Here is a 17,926-nt window from a genome sequence, read left to right as displayed (position 1 = left end):
CCTCCCAGCCTGTGTGGAAGTGGTAAGCGGTAAGTAAGAGTTTAGAAGAAAACAGCCTGTGGTTGGCTGGTTACCAGTCCAGGGTGCACCCCGCCTCTCGGGACAGCTGGGATAGACTCCAGCACCTCCCGTGGTGACCCTCGTGAGGATAAGCGGTAGAAAATAAACGAATGAACGGTTAGCTTGCTAACATGTTGGCTCACAAGCTAGTGGCCGTTCTGGAGAGCTACCATGTGGTGTAAGCATGGGATAATAGGAGTGTAAAGGTGACTATAGGGGTGTTATTTCTTGTATCCAGGGCTCTAATTATGGTTTAAAAACATATTTAGAATGGAATAAACATATTGATGATTTATTAGCATTGGCCTTTTTGGAAGCATCAAAACGCTACAAACAAGGTATGACTGTATATTAATTTTCCCGAATGAACGTTCGATGCCTCCCAAACAGTCTGGCGCTAACTGAAATGTAAGCCACACCCCCTGGTTGTTTGTTCTCAAACCCGTTATTAATAATGTTAATAAACTGATGAAGATGATGTTGTCATAATAACGGTCATCTGAGTTGAATACTTGGTATGGGTACACGTTGTACTACACATACTCACTGCAAAGATCAAGTATTTTCAAGTCATCAGGCTAAAGTCCGAGTCAAGTCCATTCCAAAGTCATCAACATACATGCATATAGCATATATGTATTTGGTAAAATCAATTAGCTAGGCGCCATTTTGAACATCGTCCCCCCCCCCCCCTTGCCTGCAGGAAGTGTTAAGGCCGGAAGAGGAGGGGCTCCATCCTGACGAAGGTGAAGTTGTAGTAGGCCGGCAGACCCTGATGGCTGACGTTGCTGAATTTCTCCCACACGAACGGCGGGAGTCCGCCCTGCGTGGTCGGCCCGTTCACGGCCTCCGTGCGGAACTCGGCCGCCATTTGGAAATCGGTCACCTGCTCATAATAATAAGACATCAAGTCTAGCGGCGTATTCGCTCAGGCGGAACCTTCCTGTGATACGTGCCTTGGTGTCATAGCAACCGCCCGGAGATGGCTTTTCCGTCTTGAGGTCGTTACGGCAACAGATGGACTTGCAGGGGTCCCCTTTGGAGTATGGATCCTTCTTGTAGTCTGGGGGGGGGGCAATCATAAAACCATTCAAAGTTGCCCCCAAAATGCAAGAACATGAAGCTCAACTCACCATTGAACCTCATGATGTGCTTCAAGGAGTCCAGGTCCTTGACGCCCCCCTGGTCACGGCGGAAGATCTTGGCTCTGGGGCAAAGGTCGTAGGAGAAGTCCTCTCCTAGTTCCTGCCACATCATCTCGTATCCGCTCAGCTTGTAGATGTTCCGGTGGAAGGGGACGTTGTAGGACGGCCAGTAGCCTGCCGTGGGTCAAGTCAAAGCACCTTCTGGTCTTCCGGCGCCAGAATGAACAGATCTTCGTGTACGGGGGGGGGTTTCTTACCGAGACGCAGTGCTTGGGTCTGGTCCGAGTACTCCACCAGTCCGGGGATCTGCTCCACGACAGTCAGAGCGCCGTCGCTAACGCTGTGGCCCAGCTTCACTTTGCTCCTGTCCAATACCATGTACTGATTGTTGTAGGTTCCTGCAGCGCATTCAGCATGACTGGGATTGTTTTATACACGCTGGGTGTATCACGGCATCAAACACTTCACACTTGTACACTTGGACGCCACGTCCAACGCCTTTTCAGTTCAACTCAACTCATATGTTGGGGGAGACACACAAGCACCAGGCTTGATGGCCGGGACAACAGGATTTGATTACAAGTTGGAATGATCTCACGTGGGCTACTGTTGCAGCTACATGCTAAGCTAAAACTCAACTCTGAACCCCTGACATCACTTCCTGTCTGCTGCACCAGAACACATTTACGGGAGCATGAGTCTTGTTTATGTCTTAAATGGACGATTTTTATCTCTTTATATTGGGGAAAACCAGTGTCAATGTGACTATAGGGGTGTTACTTCATGCCTGGAGGGCTCTAATAATGTTAAAATGCATTTAAATGATTTCACTATGGAAATCATTTATAAACATGCCAATGATGCCATGATAAGCAAAGTATTACTGCATTCTCATATGTCCTCACCTGAGTTGTACTTTGAAAATATTTTGGCCCACTCCTCTCCGGTATGCGCCAGACTGTGAGCCAGTCGAACCCTCTGCCAGGCCAGCAGACTTTTGGGGGTGACGACGTCAAAAAGGGAGGAGTTGAAGACGTTGTTGGTGGTCTGGGTCATCATCAAACCGCTCCCTAAGAGGTAGAAGTCATCCAGGGACACCAGGAACCCTGAGAAAGGGAGGCATTCAGGACCCATCAGACCCGTACTGTACTAAAGGATTCCTGGTGCCTACCCGGGTAGCTGCTGAAGGAGAGTTTCCCGGTGGCCGTGTGAGGTTCAGTGACGTGGAAATCCCAGTGTTTGTAGATACGCATGGTGGCGGCGTACGTGTACCAGCTGGAGTGGGCAAAGAGGAGGTTCTCAAAGCCTGGGAGCATCTGGGAAACAGGAAACACAACTTAGTCAAGTCTGAGGGAATGACGCGTCATTTAAGGTACATCAAACAGTTGAGGAGATACGGTACGCTTTGGGATTTGCATATTATGGAATGCTAAATATCGTGGATCATAGATCAAATCTGTGGATGTGTTTCATTCCCCTTGTGCCCTCTGACCTTTATGAGAGCAGAGCAGTGTCCCATCCCTGGAAGTTTGGAGTGTTTAAGCGGCGTGGCAGAGCTTGGGACCAGGGCCGGGATGAGATCCAGCAGGTCTCCGACTGCGTTCAGGAACTGGACGGCAAACATGGACAGCGGCTGTGGGAGTGGCAGCACCGGTTAGCAACCAAAAGCGACCATCTGTTACCTTTTTGGTAGGACTACTAAGTTGCTCGTAGCTGTTAAAGCATGCCAAGCGTGTAGCTAAAACCGCGTTCTCCCCTTGGGCCGCGGCACATTTGGCAAAATAAATAAATACACCACACGGGGGCCTGTTATTATGATACCGTTATGCATTGTTTACTGGACATCACATTGACGTGACACGAGCTAACAAGCTAACCAGTTCGCCTCAAATTGATTTCTTCTAAACTTACCACTTCCACACTGAATGGGAGAATTTTTTTTTCACTCGATCGTGTGGGACGTGACACGGCCACTAGCTAGCAAGCTAACAAGCTAACCAGTTCGCCTCAAATTGATTTCTTCTAAACTTACCACTTCCACACTGAATAGGAGGAGACATTTTTTTTCCACTCAATCGTGTGGGACGTGACACGGCCACTAGCTAGCAAGCTAACAAGCTAACCAGTTGGCCTCAAATTGATTTCTTCTAAACTTACCACTTCCACACTGAATAGGAGGAGACATTTTTTTTCCACTCGATCGTGTGGGACGTGACACGGCCACAAGCTAGCAAGCTAACAAGCTAACCAGTTCGCCTCAAATTGATTTCTTCTAAACTTACCACTTCCACACTGAATAGGAGGAGACATTTTTTTTCCACTCGATCGTGTGGGACGTGACACGGCCACTAGCTAGCAAGCTAACAAGCTAACCAGTTCGCCTCAAATTGATTTCTTCTAAACTTACCACTTCCACACTGAATGGGAGGAGAATTTTTTTTCACTCGATCGTGTGGGACGTGACACGACCACTAGCTCGCAAGCTAACAAGCTAACCAGTTTATCTTGAATTGATTTCTTCTAAACTTACCACTTCCACACTGAATAGGAGGAGACATTTTTTTCCACTCAATCGTGTGGGACGTGACACGGCCACTAGCTAGCAAGCTAACAAGCTAACCAGTTCGCCTCAAATTGATTTCTTCTAAACTTACCACTTCCACACTGAATAGGAGGAGACTTTTTTTTCCACTCGATCGTGTGGGACGTGACACGGCCACTAGCTAGCAAGCTAACAAGCTAACCAGTTCGCCTCAAATTGATTTCTTCTAAACTTACCACTTCCATACTGAATGGGAGGAGAATTTTTTTTCACTCGATCGTGTGGGACGTGACACGACCACTAGCTCGCAAGCTAACAAGCTAACCAGTTTATCTTGAATTGATTTCTTCTAAACTTACCACTTCCACACTGAATGGGAGGGAAAAACATTTCACTCGATTGTGTGGGATATGCCATGGCTGACGTCATGTAAGGTAATGTCTCACCAATGTTTGATGTAATTACTGCCACCTAGTGACCAGAACACGTGTTGACTAATAATAGACTATAGTCTACCACAAAACTGAAACGTAATTTTTGAAAAAATGCGATATAGCGAAGGTGGTGACTTTTTCAATTTTTTATAAAAACAAAAGAACTTTTTTTTTTCTTTAATATTTCAGCCGCAGGCCACACTTTGGTCTCAAGGGTCTAAAATGGCAGACTAACACGTCTTCCAAAGCCTTTTCATCAGCGCCCACACGGGGTCACCTAGTCCTGATTTTTTAACGTGCAAAAGCAGTCGCTATACTTCCCACCTCCAACTGGAAGGCCACACTTTCACTTCAACAATTCTTGTTCCGGTAAACAATGGCTAAGGAGTCCTCCTTCCAGAGAAGATCTGCTCATGTAAAACCTAAATCAAGTTACATGCTTGCTACAAGGCGCTGCTTGCTAGACAACGCCATTGTTGTCTCCTGTAACAATATAATGGCTACCACCTTTTTCCCTTGTCTCTTGGCCCATTCTGCAACTCCTGCTTGCAGGCCGTCCATCTGGGCCACGATGAAGCCGGCGTGTTTCCACAGAGGATCAGAACTCTTGTTGTTTTTCACCTGCTCTCTGGTCCACGAGTCCTGCTGCCTTGGAGAGCGAGAGTGGAAAAAGGTAAACAAGCACTGACTTGCCGTGCATTTATACAGGATGTGTGGCGCAGACTGACTTCATGAAGGTCTGGAGCGGGCCCAGGATGGTGGGGTCACGGATGAGTTGAGGGTACATGTTGGTGTAGTGATCTATCATCTGGCTGCACAGGAACCACACTGATCTCGTCACGGTCGATTGCTTTGCCTGAACTCCACTGTGTGTCCAGGCTCCAGATAAGCAGAACTTACCGTGCAGTCAGAAAGCCTTCAAGGAAGCCCCCCAGGTAAAAAATGTCCTCATCCGACTCGGGTGTTTGTCCGTATCCGGCCCGGATCTCCAGGACACTCCAGCCTGTCGTGGACAGGCTGTCGTTCAGGAAGCCGTATGCATCTCCGCCGACCTCCATTTGACCCTCCTTCAGCAGGACAGTCTTGTGTTGGGCGTCCCAGTATACTGTGGCTGCTGTCAACTCTGGAAGGACATCCGTGTTTGGGACCGTTTATATCGGAATACGCATATCGGGAATACGCATAACGGGGTGCATGCTCTTTCATATTTTACATTTTGTACTCCACCTCGTAGATACCATATATAGATTTAAAAACACAGCCTGAACTCGGTTTTGTGCTGCACTGTGTCCGAGTGGTTAGGCCACACAGCTGGGAGACGCGGGTTCGATCCCCTGTTTTTACTCAACTCTATTTTTATTTCTTTTTTCTCTGAAAAAGCGCTATACAAATAAAATGTATTATTATTATTATGTATTATGTGCCCTGTGATTGGCTGGCCACCAGTCAAGGCTTTGGACCCCGCCTCTCGCCCGAAGACAGCTGGGATAGGCTCCAGCATGCCCCAACCCTGGTGAGGATAAAGGTATAGAAAATGGATGAATGTGCCGCAACGATTATTGGATAATTGGAAGAATTATGCTTACGTCACCAACGTGCTTACGTCACCCACGCGGAGGGCCGAAGAAGACGCGGGAAGATCGAAGCGGCTTGAAATGGTGGTGAATCAACGACAGACGAGGAGAAGTCAATGTGGCTAAACAGCAATTGGAACACTGTGACGTGGATCCGTTTTAACGCCGCCGCCGTTTGCTAGTGGATAAAGCAACTCTGCGGTAAGACATACCTTTTTGGATTGCCACTCGTCGTATTTGAAGCCGTGTTATGTGGAAAAGCGACGTGTTTGTTCATGTATTTCTCTCACTGACGTGTTTGTTCATGTATTAATGCGTGACTGAGTGACTAGCGGCGGTGTTGGCTTAACTTTTTGTAAAAACCTTCAGTTCGGCTATTTTCAAAATATTTCAACTTTATTGATATTTTTGGCATTTACAACATTTACATTTTCTTGAAGTTTGTGACTTTATTGCTATAATATTTGGACTTTATTCTCATAATATAACATGTTCCCAACCTAATTTTCCCCAGAATTGCAACGTTATTATTTTAGTGTGTTTTATTTCACATACTATGACGACTTTAGAAACATATTTTAAACTTCATGATATTTCAACTTAAAATGAATGCGATCCCATGCAAAATGTTCCATATGTTGAGTTTACCGTTTTTATTATTGTGGTCGTCACATTATACTGACAAATGGACTAAAATATATATCTTACTATGTATTTTTAGCTACCTAAAGTCACAATAACAATGTCAACAAACACTTTTCTGACAACATCAACCGAGTGTAATTAAGATGGACAACAGTACGTGTGGTCCCATGAATTGTGTATTTGTTTATGAGTATAAAGAAAACAACAGCTGCCTAAAGTAGCAACATGTCTTGACCCAACTGTCACAGAGTAGAGTTTGTATGACCTACTTACCGCCGGCTGTGGAGGCCGCATTGAATAACACAAAAACAAAGAAAGTTTTAAAAAGCATATTGTGACAAGACTTAGGAGGTGAGTCCAGTCACGCGCACACGGAAAATAAAAAAGCTAGGAAGTGAAGGGAAAGTCCAAGACCGCCGAGAGTGATTGTGGAGCAAGGTGAGCCGCCTAGTGGTAAAGGCGGGAACAACATGTCGTTGATCCCGTGACCGTAAGGATGAGTCATGTGTTCACGAGACAGCAATGGAGGACGTCAGTGGTCGGAAGACAACATAAAGGAATAAAATGTATGATAAAAACACAAAAATATATACCACCCCAGATGGGACTCGAACCCACAATCCCTGGCTTAGGAGGCCAGTGCCTTATCCATTAGGCCACTGGGGCTTGTGACATACCATCATACGACTTATAAAATTTAAACCTACAACAATTCTGACGTCGTCATGACGACATAACGAATGTCTCAAATAAAAAAAAAACATACACCAAATGCATCCCTTCGAATCCATTTATTTTTAAATAGTACACATGGACAAAATATACTTTCCTTTAAAAGACAAATGCCCAGTGAAGAACATGAAACCGCCTCAAAACAAAAACACAACAATGCATAAAATATTTCCAAAGAGATGGAACATGAATGACAAGACCTCAGCGACAGATAAATATATTTTAAGGAAGCAATTTTGGCAAGTGGAAATCAAGAATAAATAATAAAGTGGTACATTTTAAAATATTTAGCAGTATTTCCCTTTAGCTTTGTTATTTACAAGTAGTGTTTTCCTATATATTGTATTTCCTCACTCTAAATACTACCCGATGGCTGTATGCATAAAAAAACCGATAAAGTTAGCACGAGATAGCAACTGATGGAATGACCTGGATTAAAGACTTTGGTTGTGAAGCTTTACCAGAGCTTCTTTGTCGTGCAGCGGAAAATGTATCAAGAAGAAAAACATTCCAAACTGAAAAAAGGAGAGGTGTAACAGATATGGCACCGCCTCTCGTTGGCCCAACTATTAGTAGCAAACTAAAAGATGCAACAATGTACTGATCTGACAAAAACAATGATCTGCAGTATGCACACCGAACCACAGTCCCAACCCAACACGGCATAAAATGAGAAGAAGGCACAATGAATCACAAGAGCTTAGCCATACTTTCCAGCAGCAAAGGAGCTTTTTCCTATTCTTTCATAGCGACTCCTCGTCAACCTGACCCGTGGAGGAAAAAGCATGTTTAAAAAAAAAAAAGTACACAGAACACCAAAAGAGGTCTTAAAGCGCAACAGCAGCGTCTTTCAGTAGTCTTCACCTTCAAAGGTCCTTCTGAAAATCTAAACCCCAACGGTCATCATTCGTCGTCGATCAGTTTCTCGCCGCCGTTCTCTGCCTGTACGCTTTCTCTGCTTTCTCCTTCCTTGGCTCCTCCCTCGCCTTCCTCGCCCTCATCTTCATCAGTGTAGGTAAAGGACTGGCTGCTGTAGTTGATGGTGGTGCGGGAGAGGTCCACTTCGATGGGGAACACGTCCGCCTCCTTCAGCACGGCGTAGCACTCGTCGTAGTACCGGGACATGCCTGATACGAAGCGTTGGAGCTGGAAGACGATGTCCTGGACTACAGGTTGGGGAAAAAATAGACTATTTTACCGTAACTTCCAGATTATACTTTTATCACATGCATCTTGATACAATGCAGCTAATTTATGAATAAAGGTACTACACTTCCCATGATGCTTAAAGTGCCGAAACAAGAACTAGTGCAATAGAAGCTAATACTGTGACTAATATTTTGAAGTAGCAATCATGTTTTAATCTGACTTGGATTTCTTGGACCGCAGCAGCTACTCAACTGATGATAACGGAGGGAACGAGTGATGCTGGGAACACGTATTGCAGGTAGGATTGCAAGGTTTATAGTGTGTGTTAAAAAAAAATCAATTCGAAGCAATTGTGAATAAAAACACCCCAACAAACCATGTTTCTGATCCAGAAGCTCGATCTTCTCCAGAACGTCTTTCCTCATCTTAGCGAAGCGAGCACGAGCCTCCTGCCGACACCGCAGCACCAAGCGGTACTCGTAGTTCCCCGTGCACACCCGATACAGAGGTTCTCCCATGGCCTGTTGGAAGACATATTAGTCGCATTGCTTCACGTATTGGACGACTCAAAACTCAAAAGTGGGTCAATCACTCACAATGCTGCTGTATTCTTCATCATCCATTTCCTTCACCTTTAAGCAGTAGGACTTAGGACAAAAAGAGAAAAATATGAAATGTGGGTACACAATATTAAACATCATTTGCACAGAATGGTGCAAACCTACCAGATATTCAAACTTGACATCCAGGTACTTGCGGATAGTGAGCTTCGTGTCTGGTATGGCCTTGTGGAGGTAGGTGTTCAAATCGTGGAGCATCTGCACAGCACAAAACCACTGTTACATCGCTTAAGGCGGCTACTATTTTCACCGCTGACGGGTTTAAACGAAGCCATGTGTCAAATGTCATCAGACCTGACTAGTTCCAAGGATGATTAAAGCCCAGCTTGACGTGTACTCACAGGCTTGATGGTCTTCAGCAACTGAATTCCGTATTTCTCAATGCTGCGATGGGCATCAGCAAACTTCACAAAGGCTTCACTAGCAGCGGCCTGGGGCTCTCGAACTCCGATGACAGAAAAAACATCTCCAAATGCTGCGAGTTGAATCAACATGTGAATTAGAGGCTGGAGGTGTTTTAAGGAAAGGAAAAAGTAAACAAATGTCGGGTAACTCTGCTATTTCACCTCTGTGTGTTTGTGAGAGCTCAAAAAAGGCACGGAGCAGTCGTTTGGTGTGCTCCATCAGGCCTGGCAATATACGTTTATTCACGTGATCAGCATTTTTAGAATCATACCTTGCAGATTTGTTATGGACTATAACTATAATTTGTAATACAGATGTTCTACCTTTGTAAAGTTCTGCCGTTTTCTCCAACTCTTCCAGTCTTTTAACAAGTCCATCTGTACAATAAATGAACAATAAACTTCATTATATGTAGTTACAAGTAAATCAACCATATGACAATCTCACCATTGCATAAAATAGCTCGACTGAGTCCAAGTGCATCCGCGGTTCCCGAGCTCATATTCTCCACCAGGCGATGTTTGACTTTTTTCAGCACTGAAATGCAAACATTGAATAAAATATGTGGTCATAGTTAGAGACAGTGGGGTGGAGGAAAAAGCATCAGGTGGGGCTCAAACCTATGTCCAGGGACTTTCCCTGTTTTGGGTCTGCTTGCAATTTGTTGTATTGGATGACTGCTTCCGACTGAAAAATTAAATAATAATACAAAAATAGTTCAAATGGAAATGTCATTTGTTTACAAACAATGCTGTCATTCCATCATGCAAGGATTTAATTCAACAAATAATTATAATACGGAATGGACCGTAACATGAAAAGCTAATCCTTTAATTCACATACTAAACCTCGCTTTTGTCCTGCCGTACAGGAAGTCATGACATTCCCTGGGCAATAACAATGGACGGCAAAAACAACACAGCCGCGCTGTGACCAATGTAATGACCTCCTGTGCTGAGCTGGTTTGCACCAGTCGAGCTCTTCTTCTCTTCAAGTCATTTGGATTTGCTGGAACTGTTCTAATACTCCACGCAAACTGTAAGTTTTGCTCATTTCATCCATTTGTGTTGCTTTTTTCGATATTTTATTTATGTAAACATAAAAATATATAGGCACATTACTTCCCTTTACGGGAATATCGTACCTGTACAGCTTGAATCATCTTGGCCACTTCCACTTTTGTTTTTCCCTTGACCGGTTTGCCATTGACACCTGTGATTTCATCACCTGCAGCGAGCGTCCCATCCAAGGCTGCAGGCGTGTTGTCAAACACCTAAAAAGCAACAAGACATTTTTTAATAAGAATTTTCATTAAAAAATGTCGATTAAATTGAACTGCACCGACCTGAACAATGTAGAGACAGGGACAGTATTGAGCCCCTCCACCAATGCTGATCCCAATAAGGTTATTCGCATCTTTTTTCAGGCATACAGTCCCAGGTACTGTAGGTATCCCTCTGTAACGTAGTGTCACGTGTTGTGTCACATGTCATGTGATCCATTGTAATGTAGAAATAATAGGTAGACGGGATAACTCACAATTTATCCTCTTCCAATTCATACTCCATGTCTGTGAACATAGCAAGCAGCCTCACTCTGGTCCCCGGGAAACCTGTTAGTGATGATAACAATCAATAATTGTGTTTGGAAACGGTTAACCATTAATTGCCGCTGAAAGGATAATCATTTTAAGACGTACAGCAGTACATTGTCTGCTTGAGAGCAAAACAAAGCTGCTTCGCTTCTACTTATCAGAATAGAATACCCCAATTAATTAATTGCAACTACTTGCATTGCATATAAACTACCCGCGCTAGCCAAATATGTAAAAGTATACGTAGATTTCAGTCCAGTGACGTTGCCAAATTGCTAACCCTGCTAATTAGCTGCTAGCTAGGGCTCGTGCGGCAGGTGGAAACACACGTTTGTTCTGCTTTTTAAAACTACTTACTTTTATAGAAAATGACACCAGTTCCTCAAAAGCCAACAGATGTACCACCCCTGCTATACATACATCGCAAATAACGTCGTTTTCTATTGAGTTTAGGTGGAAATGGATAGAAATATGTTCCAATGACAGGAGTACTGTTTACTTATTGACGTCATTTCCGGTGTGGAGCGGAAGTCTGTGGGAAGCCAGCGACGGTAATGCTGGATTTTAATGTGAAACACATTAAACTTTCGCTATTGATGATTAAGATTAGATATCAGGTATTACTATCATGTTTAATAATAAAAAAAATCACAGAGTAAGTTAGTTGTTACTTTTACTATTGCAAGTACAGTAACTTTTTCATTGTAAACTTGTAACCGCTAGATGGCAGTATAGTGTGCAACACAGAACACCCAACAATTACCTGATATGTATATGATTAAATGCATTAAATAAAAAAAAACGAAACGTGTTGTCAGCTAGATAGTCTTTTTTATACCTTTTTTTTAAAAGTCCAAGATACAAGGAACAGACTCACAGCAAACGGATTAAACCAGATTAGCTCCTCTTCATTAGTGTGACTGTGAGTTGATGTGATCAATGATCTTCTGACCCCAAACAAAGATAGTTACTGATTGTGTTAATAATTACGGTGGTGTGTGCTTTTAAGTGCAACTTGACACATTTGTGCTGCAGAGGCGAAGAGACAACATCCAAAATGAACATGGTGAGTTTCACACAGATTGGGTGTGTAATCTTGTCCATGTTCCAAATATTGTATAACTTTATCACTTTATGTTTGCTGCCAGAAACTTGAAATGAGCAACGTCGGCCTAAAAGTTGGGGATCAGCTGAAGATAAAAGGAGAGATTCTGCCTGAAGCTGAGCGGTGAGCTGCTCCGTGGACGGGAGAAACACTCAGACTGTTTGTGTTCATTGTAGTACTTGAATCTTCCCAGATTCCAGATTGACCTTGGCTATGATGCAGAGGACCTGGCTCTGCACTTTAATCCCCGTTTCCATGATGACACGGACGGAGCCGTCGTGGTGTGCAACTCCAAGCTTGCCGGTGTGTGGGGGGATGAGAAAAGGGAAACGCACAACCCCCTGCAGAGAGGCACGCATGTTAGGGTGAGGCAACCACGGCAAAAACGTGCATTCTTTATAAAGGGAAGACCTAAAATGAATACCGAATGTTTTCCACTCAGATTGTGCTGAAGCTTGCCGGTGACATGTTCGAAGTGGAACTCCCTAATGGACATGAAATCCAGTTTCCCAACCGAGTCGACGTGGACGTCATCAACTACATCAGAATCACAGGAGACTTCAAACTTACCTGCTTAAAGATTTGCTAAGCTCCATACAACCATAATGGCTGCATGTTGGTCCCAATTTACTTCCTAAATCTCAATGCAACATTTAAATGCAATTCAAATATTCTGGCAATACCCCATTGACAATTATGTTTATTTCTCTGTAGTGCGCCTAAAACATGCAGTACAACTTAATACATTGGTCACCATATACTGTTTGATTGACTGTTCTGGAAATGCATTAAATGTGAGAAACAGCCCAAAGCAGCTGACTGCGATTGTACTAGCTACCTAAGTAAAATAATATAGCCTAGTTATGAAAGGATGCAAGATATGCTAAGAATTTATATATAGCTGTATAAATAGAAATAATTATCCACACAATATCAGTATCAAAAATCAAGATTAGTATCAGAATTTTTCCCGATCATCCCGAAAATCAATATTAAAAAAAAATGCTGTTTACCGATACACATATCGGTATCGAAAATGGAGATTTGGGCAATGTCGGTATATCGTTTTTCAGCATAAAAGCCAATATCGGACATCCCATATACTGTATTTTCCGGACTATAAGTCGCACTTTTTTTCATAGGTTGGCTGTTCCTGCGACTTATACTCCAGAGCGACTTATAAATGAAAAAAGTGTTATGTTTATTTTTTGTGTAGCTGAATAAGCATTGTGTTAGCGTATCTTAAACCTATTCAGCCTGTTCTATATTCTTTTATTATTGTTAGAATTTGCCTTCCAAGAGGACGTAATGTCGGTTTTGGTGAAGTAGTTGGTAAATAAATTTCCCGCAAAAAATGTGACTTATACTCCAGTGCGACTTATGTATGTTTTTTTATGCCTAATTATGCATTTTTGACCTTGTGCGACTTATAGTCCAGAAAATACGGTATATAACTTGGTGTTTTTGTCCTTCATTTTTGCTGTTTTTTCATTTACAATTTCGACTTTTTTCTTAAATGGGGACCTGTTATGTTATTTCCACTTTTCTAAGTGGAATGTTGTTGTATTATTTTGTTAAACGACATTTCGGAAGTGAGCCCTGAAAGACGTTTGGGATGAACGCTCTGTTTCAGAGACTTTTTTTCCTAATACAACTCGTATCTTACTTCCCGGGATAAATAATGGCCAAAACAATATTAGGGTGTGGATATTAAATAAAATCATGTACAATTATAAGAAAGTTTATTTAACCATCCAACATGTTTAAAAACGTTCATGAATATCCATGTTAATGTTATTTTTCTATCTTACAATAGTATACCTACAGAATAGTTTTCCCATTTCAAATGATGTGTTCAGGCTCCACTTAACTGCAGAAGAAATCTTCTGACTAACTCGTGTACTGCATACTAACTCTCTTCATGTATACTTTGCTGGATTATGAGTTCTGCACAATTCCAAGTGAGTATGTAGGATTAATGCCAAGTGATGTGCCTGCTTTAATTCCTTGACGATATTACATCATCACATGACAACATCTTAAATAAGGTGTACAAAATGGCGGCAGCAGATTTCCTTGGCCTCGTCTACACTTTGATTTCTTCCTCCTCTTCGGAGAACGTGTACGATGTTTTGGAAAAACTCCGTGTGACCGAGCCCCCACCGTAATGCCGGGACAGCACATCAGCCGCCCTCTGGAAGCGCTCCGACTCCATGACGGCTTCCACTCTGGGAGGAGACACGGGAGGAGATCGGGAAGGCGCAGCAGTCGACCTCCCATCCTCTTCTGTCCAGCTGGTGCTGCAGGAATGCTCCTCACTGTTTGTGTTCCTTCTCCATGACCCGCTGCGCACCGAGGAGTTTGTGGAACTCACACCAGGGCTCACATAAGTCTCGGTTAGAGACCTGTCATCCTCCTCCTCTACCACCTCCTCCTCATCATCATCGTCAGCATCCTCCTTCTCCTCTTCTTCCTGTTCCTCTTCCTTCGTGGTCTGGCTGGCCATCTGAAGGCCGTTGCTGCAGTTGTCAAACAAGCCCAGAACCTCAGTCATCAGAGAGGGGCCGAGGTCCAGGATGAAGGAGGTGAGGGAGTCGGAGCGGGTCCGAGGTTTGCTGTGGTTGTCTCGCATGGATCTTCTGTGGACGTCTTCATCTGGAAGCTGTCTGTCAAGGCGGGAGAAGCGCGGCAGAGTAACAAATCCAGACTGGAGACCTGCACGCACACAAAACACATTCGGGTTGAAGACCTGCAAATCATTAAGGCACGCCCAGAAAAACATTGCACGACACACGAATGGCTGATGTAGCTAGCGCTTCCATCGGCAAAAACATTTTTGCGTCACGCTCAATACTTTACGATATATATTATCGGATTAAATAGTCTTCTGGTGCTGGGGGAGCCGAGTAGGATGTCGGACAGGAAGTGATGTCTGGGGTTCAGAGTTGAGTTTCAGCTTTTAATGCGGGTTAGCAACAGTAGCCTGTTGTTCCGGTGGTCAATTCTGGTGCTTGTGTCTCACTGAATATTACAGTAACATTACTGACACCTAGTGATCAGTGTCGAGTACTACATACACAGAGTCTTTGAATGCGTCTTCTGAATGCCTTAGATTGTATTTTATTTATTTAAGTAGCATTTTCTATACTTGAAAATGCTTACTGTAGGCATAAATATGTTCAAATATTACAATTTTCATTCTTATATAGGCCACATTCAACAACAAAACAGCAATTTATGTATTTTTGATGGAGTGTCGATGCAAAATTGTGATGAGGGATTACTGTAATGCCATTACAGTAGGATTTAATGGATTTTTGAAGTATAATGTTTTTAATCACAATTATCTATGCACTGTAAACCAATAAATAAATAAATAAATAAAAAAAGTGGAGCTTAGACACTGTAAGTATTGTTGTCATAAAACCATATCATAACAAATGCATATAAAAAGAGAAAAGAAAAGAACTCCAAAGTCTCCATGCCACATTCGTTAGCTAGCAAATTCCTTTGGAGTGGACCATTCTTCTTGAAAAAAGGGGGGATTTCCATCGGTGTATCTGCTGCACGGAAATCTCTGAGATAAAACAAATGGTGCGTGGTGTTGTACACACACACACACACACACACACACACACACACATGAATAAAGAGTGTCCTCCCCCAGCTGTGTGTGTTTATAATTATCTGCAGGTGTTGCCCAGGTGATTTGAGACCCGTCACAAGAAGCTTGCCTGTTTGCCGGTTGTCCTGGAGGATTGTGGGAATGATGTTGAAAGAAGGCCAACAAAGTGCCCCACTGTGTGTGTGTGTGTGTGTGTACTGACATTTATTGTCCTGTTTTTTTTTTTTTTGTCTGCAACCCTTCAAGCTGCGTGCACGGCTGCAGAGTGGCGAGCAGCGACCCATCCATCATGGCGTACTGTACGGTTAGGTGTCTATTTATTCTCATTCATTCATTCATTTAACACCCGGAGCCTTAAGTGTGTCGGAGGTACTGATGAAAAAATATGTCTTTCCAAATATAGTCATGTCCAATATGATAACAACACTGCATGTTTGTTATTGTGGTTGCAGTTTGGACTGGTTAGAACTGCACAGTGCAAAGAATAATGTATAATATTTGAACAAAAAAAAAAAAACATTTAAAGTCAGTGTTGATGCACTACACTATGGGTCTCAAACATGCGGCCCGCCTTGATATGTTAGTTAATGTTAGTGCGGCCCCGCGCAAGTTTGATTTGGATGCTGTATGGTCATCATGTACCCATTTGATTCATGTTCATGTTAAAGGTTAAATAACTGTTAATAGTTATCCTCCCTATCCGTGTGGAAGTGGTAAGTTTTTAAGTTGAAAGGAAATCACTTGAAGGCTACCGTTTAGGTGGCTAGCTCTCTAGTTTGCGAGTTAGCATGTGTCTCAAGACCCTGCAGTTGCGCAATATGTTGTAAATAAAAAGAGTATAAATGTGACTATAGTCGTGTTTTGTCATGTCTACAGGGCTCTAATAATGCTTTGTTCATTTTAATCTGAAAAAAATCATTTGTGTATGTGGTTTCTTAAGTTTTTATTATTTGCTGTTTTATTGTTATTATATTTATTTATTTATTACTGATTGATTTTCTTTATTCTTGATTTGTTTATTTATTTTTCATCTTATTTTGTGTAGAAAAATAAAAAGTAAGATATTTGAGAACAGTGGAATGTTTTATCAGAGCTTTTATTGTAGAAAATCAAAACCAAAGCAAAGTTTATTCATTTTTCTGTTTTTAATAAATGCGTTTTTTTTGTAAAACCTGATGCGGCCCAGTCTCGCCCAGACCCTAACTCCAGTGGCCCCCAAGTAAATTGAGTTTGAGACCCCTGCACTACACTATGGGTGTAGATGTATGTCAAAAAAATCCCAACTATAATAATATAATAATCTATTGTGTTTATGACTTCCTTATGACTTATGAATATCGAGAAAAGCTTTAGCCACGCCTATGATACCAAAACAGTACGGTTAGCAACCCCCCCCCCCCCCCCCCATCCCTCCCCATGGTCTCACCATACGTGCAGATGGAGCCATCCGTGGAGCTGATGGAGTTTGGGAGCACGGCCCTTTGCAGGCACCCGTTTGGGGAATCGATGTTGAGTTGAGGCAGAGAAATGGCGTTCTTGATAATGGGCGAGATGTCCGGCGGCGGTGGCGAGGAAAAATCCCGGAGTTCACCCCGTGGTCCGGAATTCTTCCGTATGTGCCTGAAGGTGCGCGTGAAGAAGCCGGTTGACTTGGAGCTGTTGGCCGAGTCCGGGCTCCCAGGTTCCTTGGCTCCGCCTCCGTAGTTGCTGAGGAAGGAGGTGTCGCCAAACACGTCCCCGCCGCGCCCCACGTGCATGGTGTGGCGGAAGTCGCCCAGCGGCGGGCTGATCATGTCCACGGAGAGTTCACTCTTGAAGCGACGTCGGTCCTGAGAGCCGGACACGAGGCCTTTAATCCCGGGGAGTTTTCCTAGACTCATGGCTGTCGGAATGTCGGCAGTTTATCTGACGTTTGAGTGGAAAATGTCCCAAGTCCGATTCGAAGATCCGTTCAATTCCAGCACTGTGACCCCACTGTGGAATAAAGAGAGACCAAATATGACACCCAGTATATGCATATGTTGTGGTGGTTGCATAACAAAAGGTCTCGGAATGCTTGGAATGAGACACTTCCTGTGGAATGAGACAATCTTTGGGGGGGTATCAGGCTTTGGGGGGAGGAATGTCAGGACAATGACATACAAATTCTGAACATGGAAGAAAAAAGGGTTTGCATCCCTCCCCCAAAGACTGTCTCATTCCCTGGCAAGAAGTAAAGAAGCATTTTGGATTAAAGGTGAAACTCCAGTCCAGTCCAGTCCGAGTCAAGTCCAGTCGGCTCAAAGCCACCCTTTGG

General features: G+C 43.3%; 5 protein-coding genes and 1 non-coding gene across 7 annotated transcripts in view; 2 read left to right on the top strand and 4 right to left on the bottom strand.

Annotated features, from left to right (window-relative positions):
* Positions 1-743: 743 nt before the first annotated feature.
* On the bottom strand, positions 744-6,843 carry plbd1a (phospholipase B domain containing 1a). The gene is made up of 11 exons (XM_078796999.1): positions 6,674-6,843; positions 5,082-5,304; positions 4,910-4,993; positions 4,689-4,830; positions 2,698-2,838; positions 2,377-2,521; positions 2,111-2,311; positions 1,463-1,603; positions 1,194-1,379; positions 1,017-1,123; positions 744-946 (listed from the first exon to the last, which is right to left on the bottom strand). Exons 1-11 carry the CDS (start codon positions 6,729-6,731, stop codon positions 770-772), a joined length of 1,605 nt encoding a protein of 534 aa, XP_078653125.1. The 5' UTR covers positions 6,732-6,843; the 3' UTR covers positions 744-769.
* Positions 6,844-6,993: 150 nt separating this feature from the next.
* On the bottom strand, positions 6,994-7,066 carry trnar-ccu (transfer RNA arginine (anticodon CCU)). Its single transcript has one exon. It is a non-coding gene; the product is annotated as a tRNA-Arg (tRNA).
* A 52-nt stretch (positions 7,067-7,118) lies between these two features.
* pick1 (protein interacting with prkca 1) lies at positions 7,119-11,429 on the bottom strand. The gene is made up of 13 exons (XM_058049302.2): positions 11,258-11,429; positions 10,846-10,918; positions 10,652-10,763; positions 10,451-10,579; positions 9,927-9,993; positions 9,754-9,843; positions 9,630-9,683; positions 9,468-9,530; positions 9,243-9,376; positions 9,007-9,099; positions 8,878-8,928; positions 8,658-8,802; positions 7,119-8,298 (listed from the first exon to the last, which is right to left on the bottom strand). The coding sequence occupies exons 2-13, from the start codon at positions 10,884-10,886 to the stop codon at positions 8,036-8,038; spliced, it is 1,242 nt and encodes a 413-aa protein (XP_057905285.2). The 5' UTR covers positions 10,887-10,918; positions 11,258-11,429; the 3' UTR covers positions 7,119-8,035.
* On the top strand, positions 8,745-13,087 carry LOC131103217 (galectin-1-like). 2 transcript variants are annotated; one of them, XM_078797001.1, is made up of 6 exons: positions 8,745-8,860; positions 10,178-10,344; positions 11,936-11,966; positions 12,049-12,128; positions 12,199-12,370; positions 12,448-13,087. In XM_078797001.1, the coding sequence occupies exons 3-6, from the start codon at positions 11,958-11,960 to the stop codon at positions 12,592-12,594; spliced, it is 408 nt and encodes a 135-aa protein (XP_078653127.1). In that variant the 5' UTR covers positions 8,745-8,860; positions 10,178-10,344; positions 11,936-11,957; the 3' UTR covers positions 12,595-13,087. The 2 variants fall into 2 exon arrangements, with proteins under 2 accessions (XP_078653127.1, XP_057905291.2); XM_058049308.2 differs by having other exon boundaries at positions 8,747-8,860; positions 11,910-11,966; positions 12,448-13,083.
* Positions 12,676-17,926, bottom strand: part of cdc42ep1b (CDC42 effector protein (Rho GTPase binding) 1b) — a 12,192-nt gene continuing 6,941 nt past the window's right edge. The window contains exons 5-6 of the mRNA XM_078797000.1: positions 17,057-17,604; positions 12,676-14,720 (exon numbers count right to left, since the gene is read on the bottom strand). Of these exons, the coding sequence (XP_078653126.1) occupies positions 14,092-14,720; positions 17,057-17,510 (1,083 nt within the window). The 5' untranslated portion in view covers positions 17,511-17,604 and the 3' untranslated portion in view covers positions 12,676-14,091. The remainder of the gene's footprint in view (positions 14,721-17,056; positions 17,605-17,926) is intronic.
* LOC131103211 (caspase recruitment domain-containing protein 10) overlaps positions 15,729-17,926 on the top strand; it is a 22,918-nt gene continuing 20,720 nt past the window's right edge. The window contains exon 1 of the mRNA XM_058049296.2: positions 15,729-15,934. The gene's annotated coding sequence lies outside the window, so the exon portion shown is untranslated. The remainder of the gene's footprint in view (positions 15,935-17,926) is intronic.

Source organism: Doryrhamphus excisus, linkage group LG16, assembly GCF_037039965.1.
Source record: "Doryrhamphus excisus strain RoL-2023G ecotype Guam linkage group LG16, RoL_Dexc_Guam_v1.1, whole genome shotgun sequence".
Taxonomy (NCBI): domain Eukaryota; kingdom Metazoa; phylum Chordata; class Actinopteri; order Syngnathiformes; family Syngnathidae; genus Doryrhamphus; species Doryrhamphus excisus.
The sequence above is the reverse complement of the archived record's forward strand: the minus strand, read 5'-3'. Positions and strand labels throughout refer to the sequence as shown.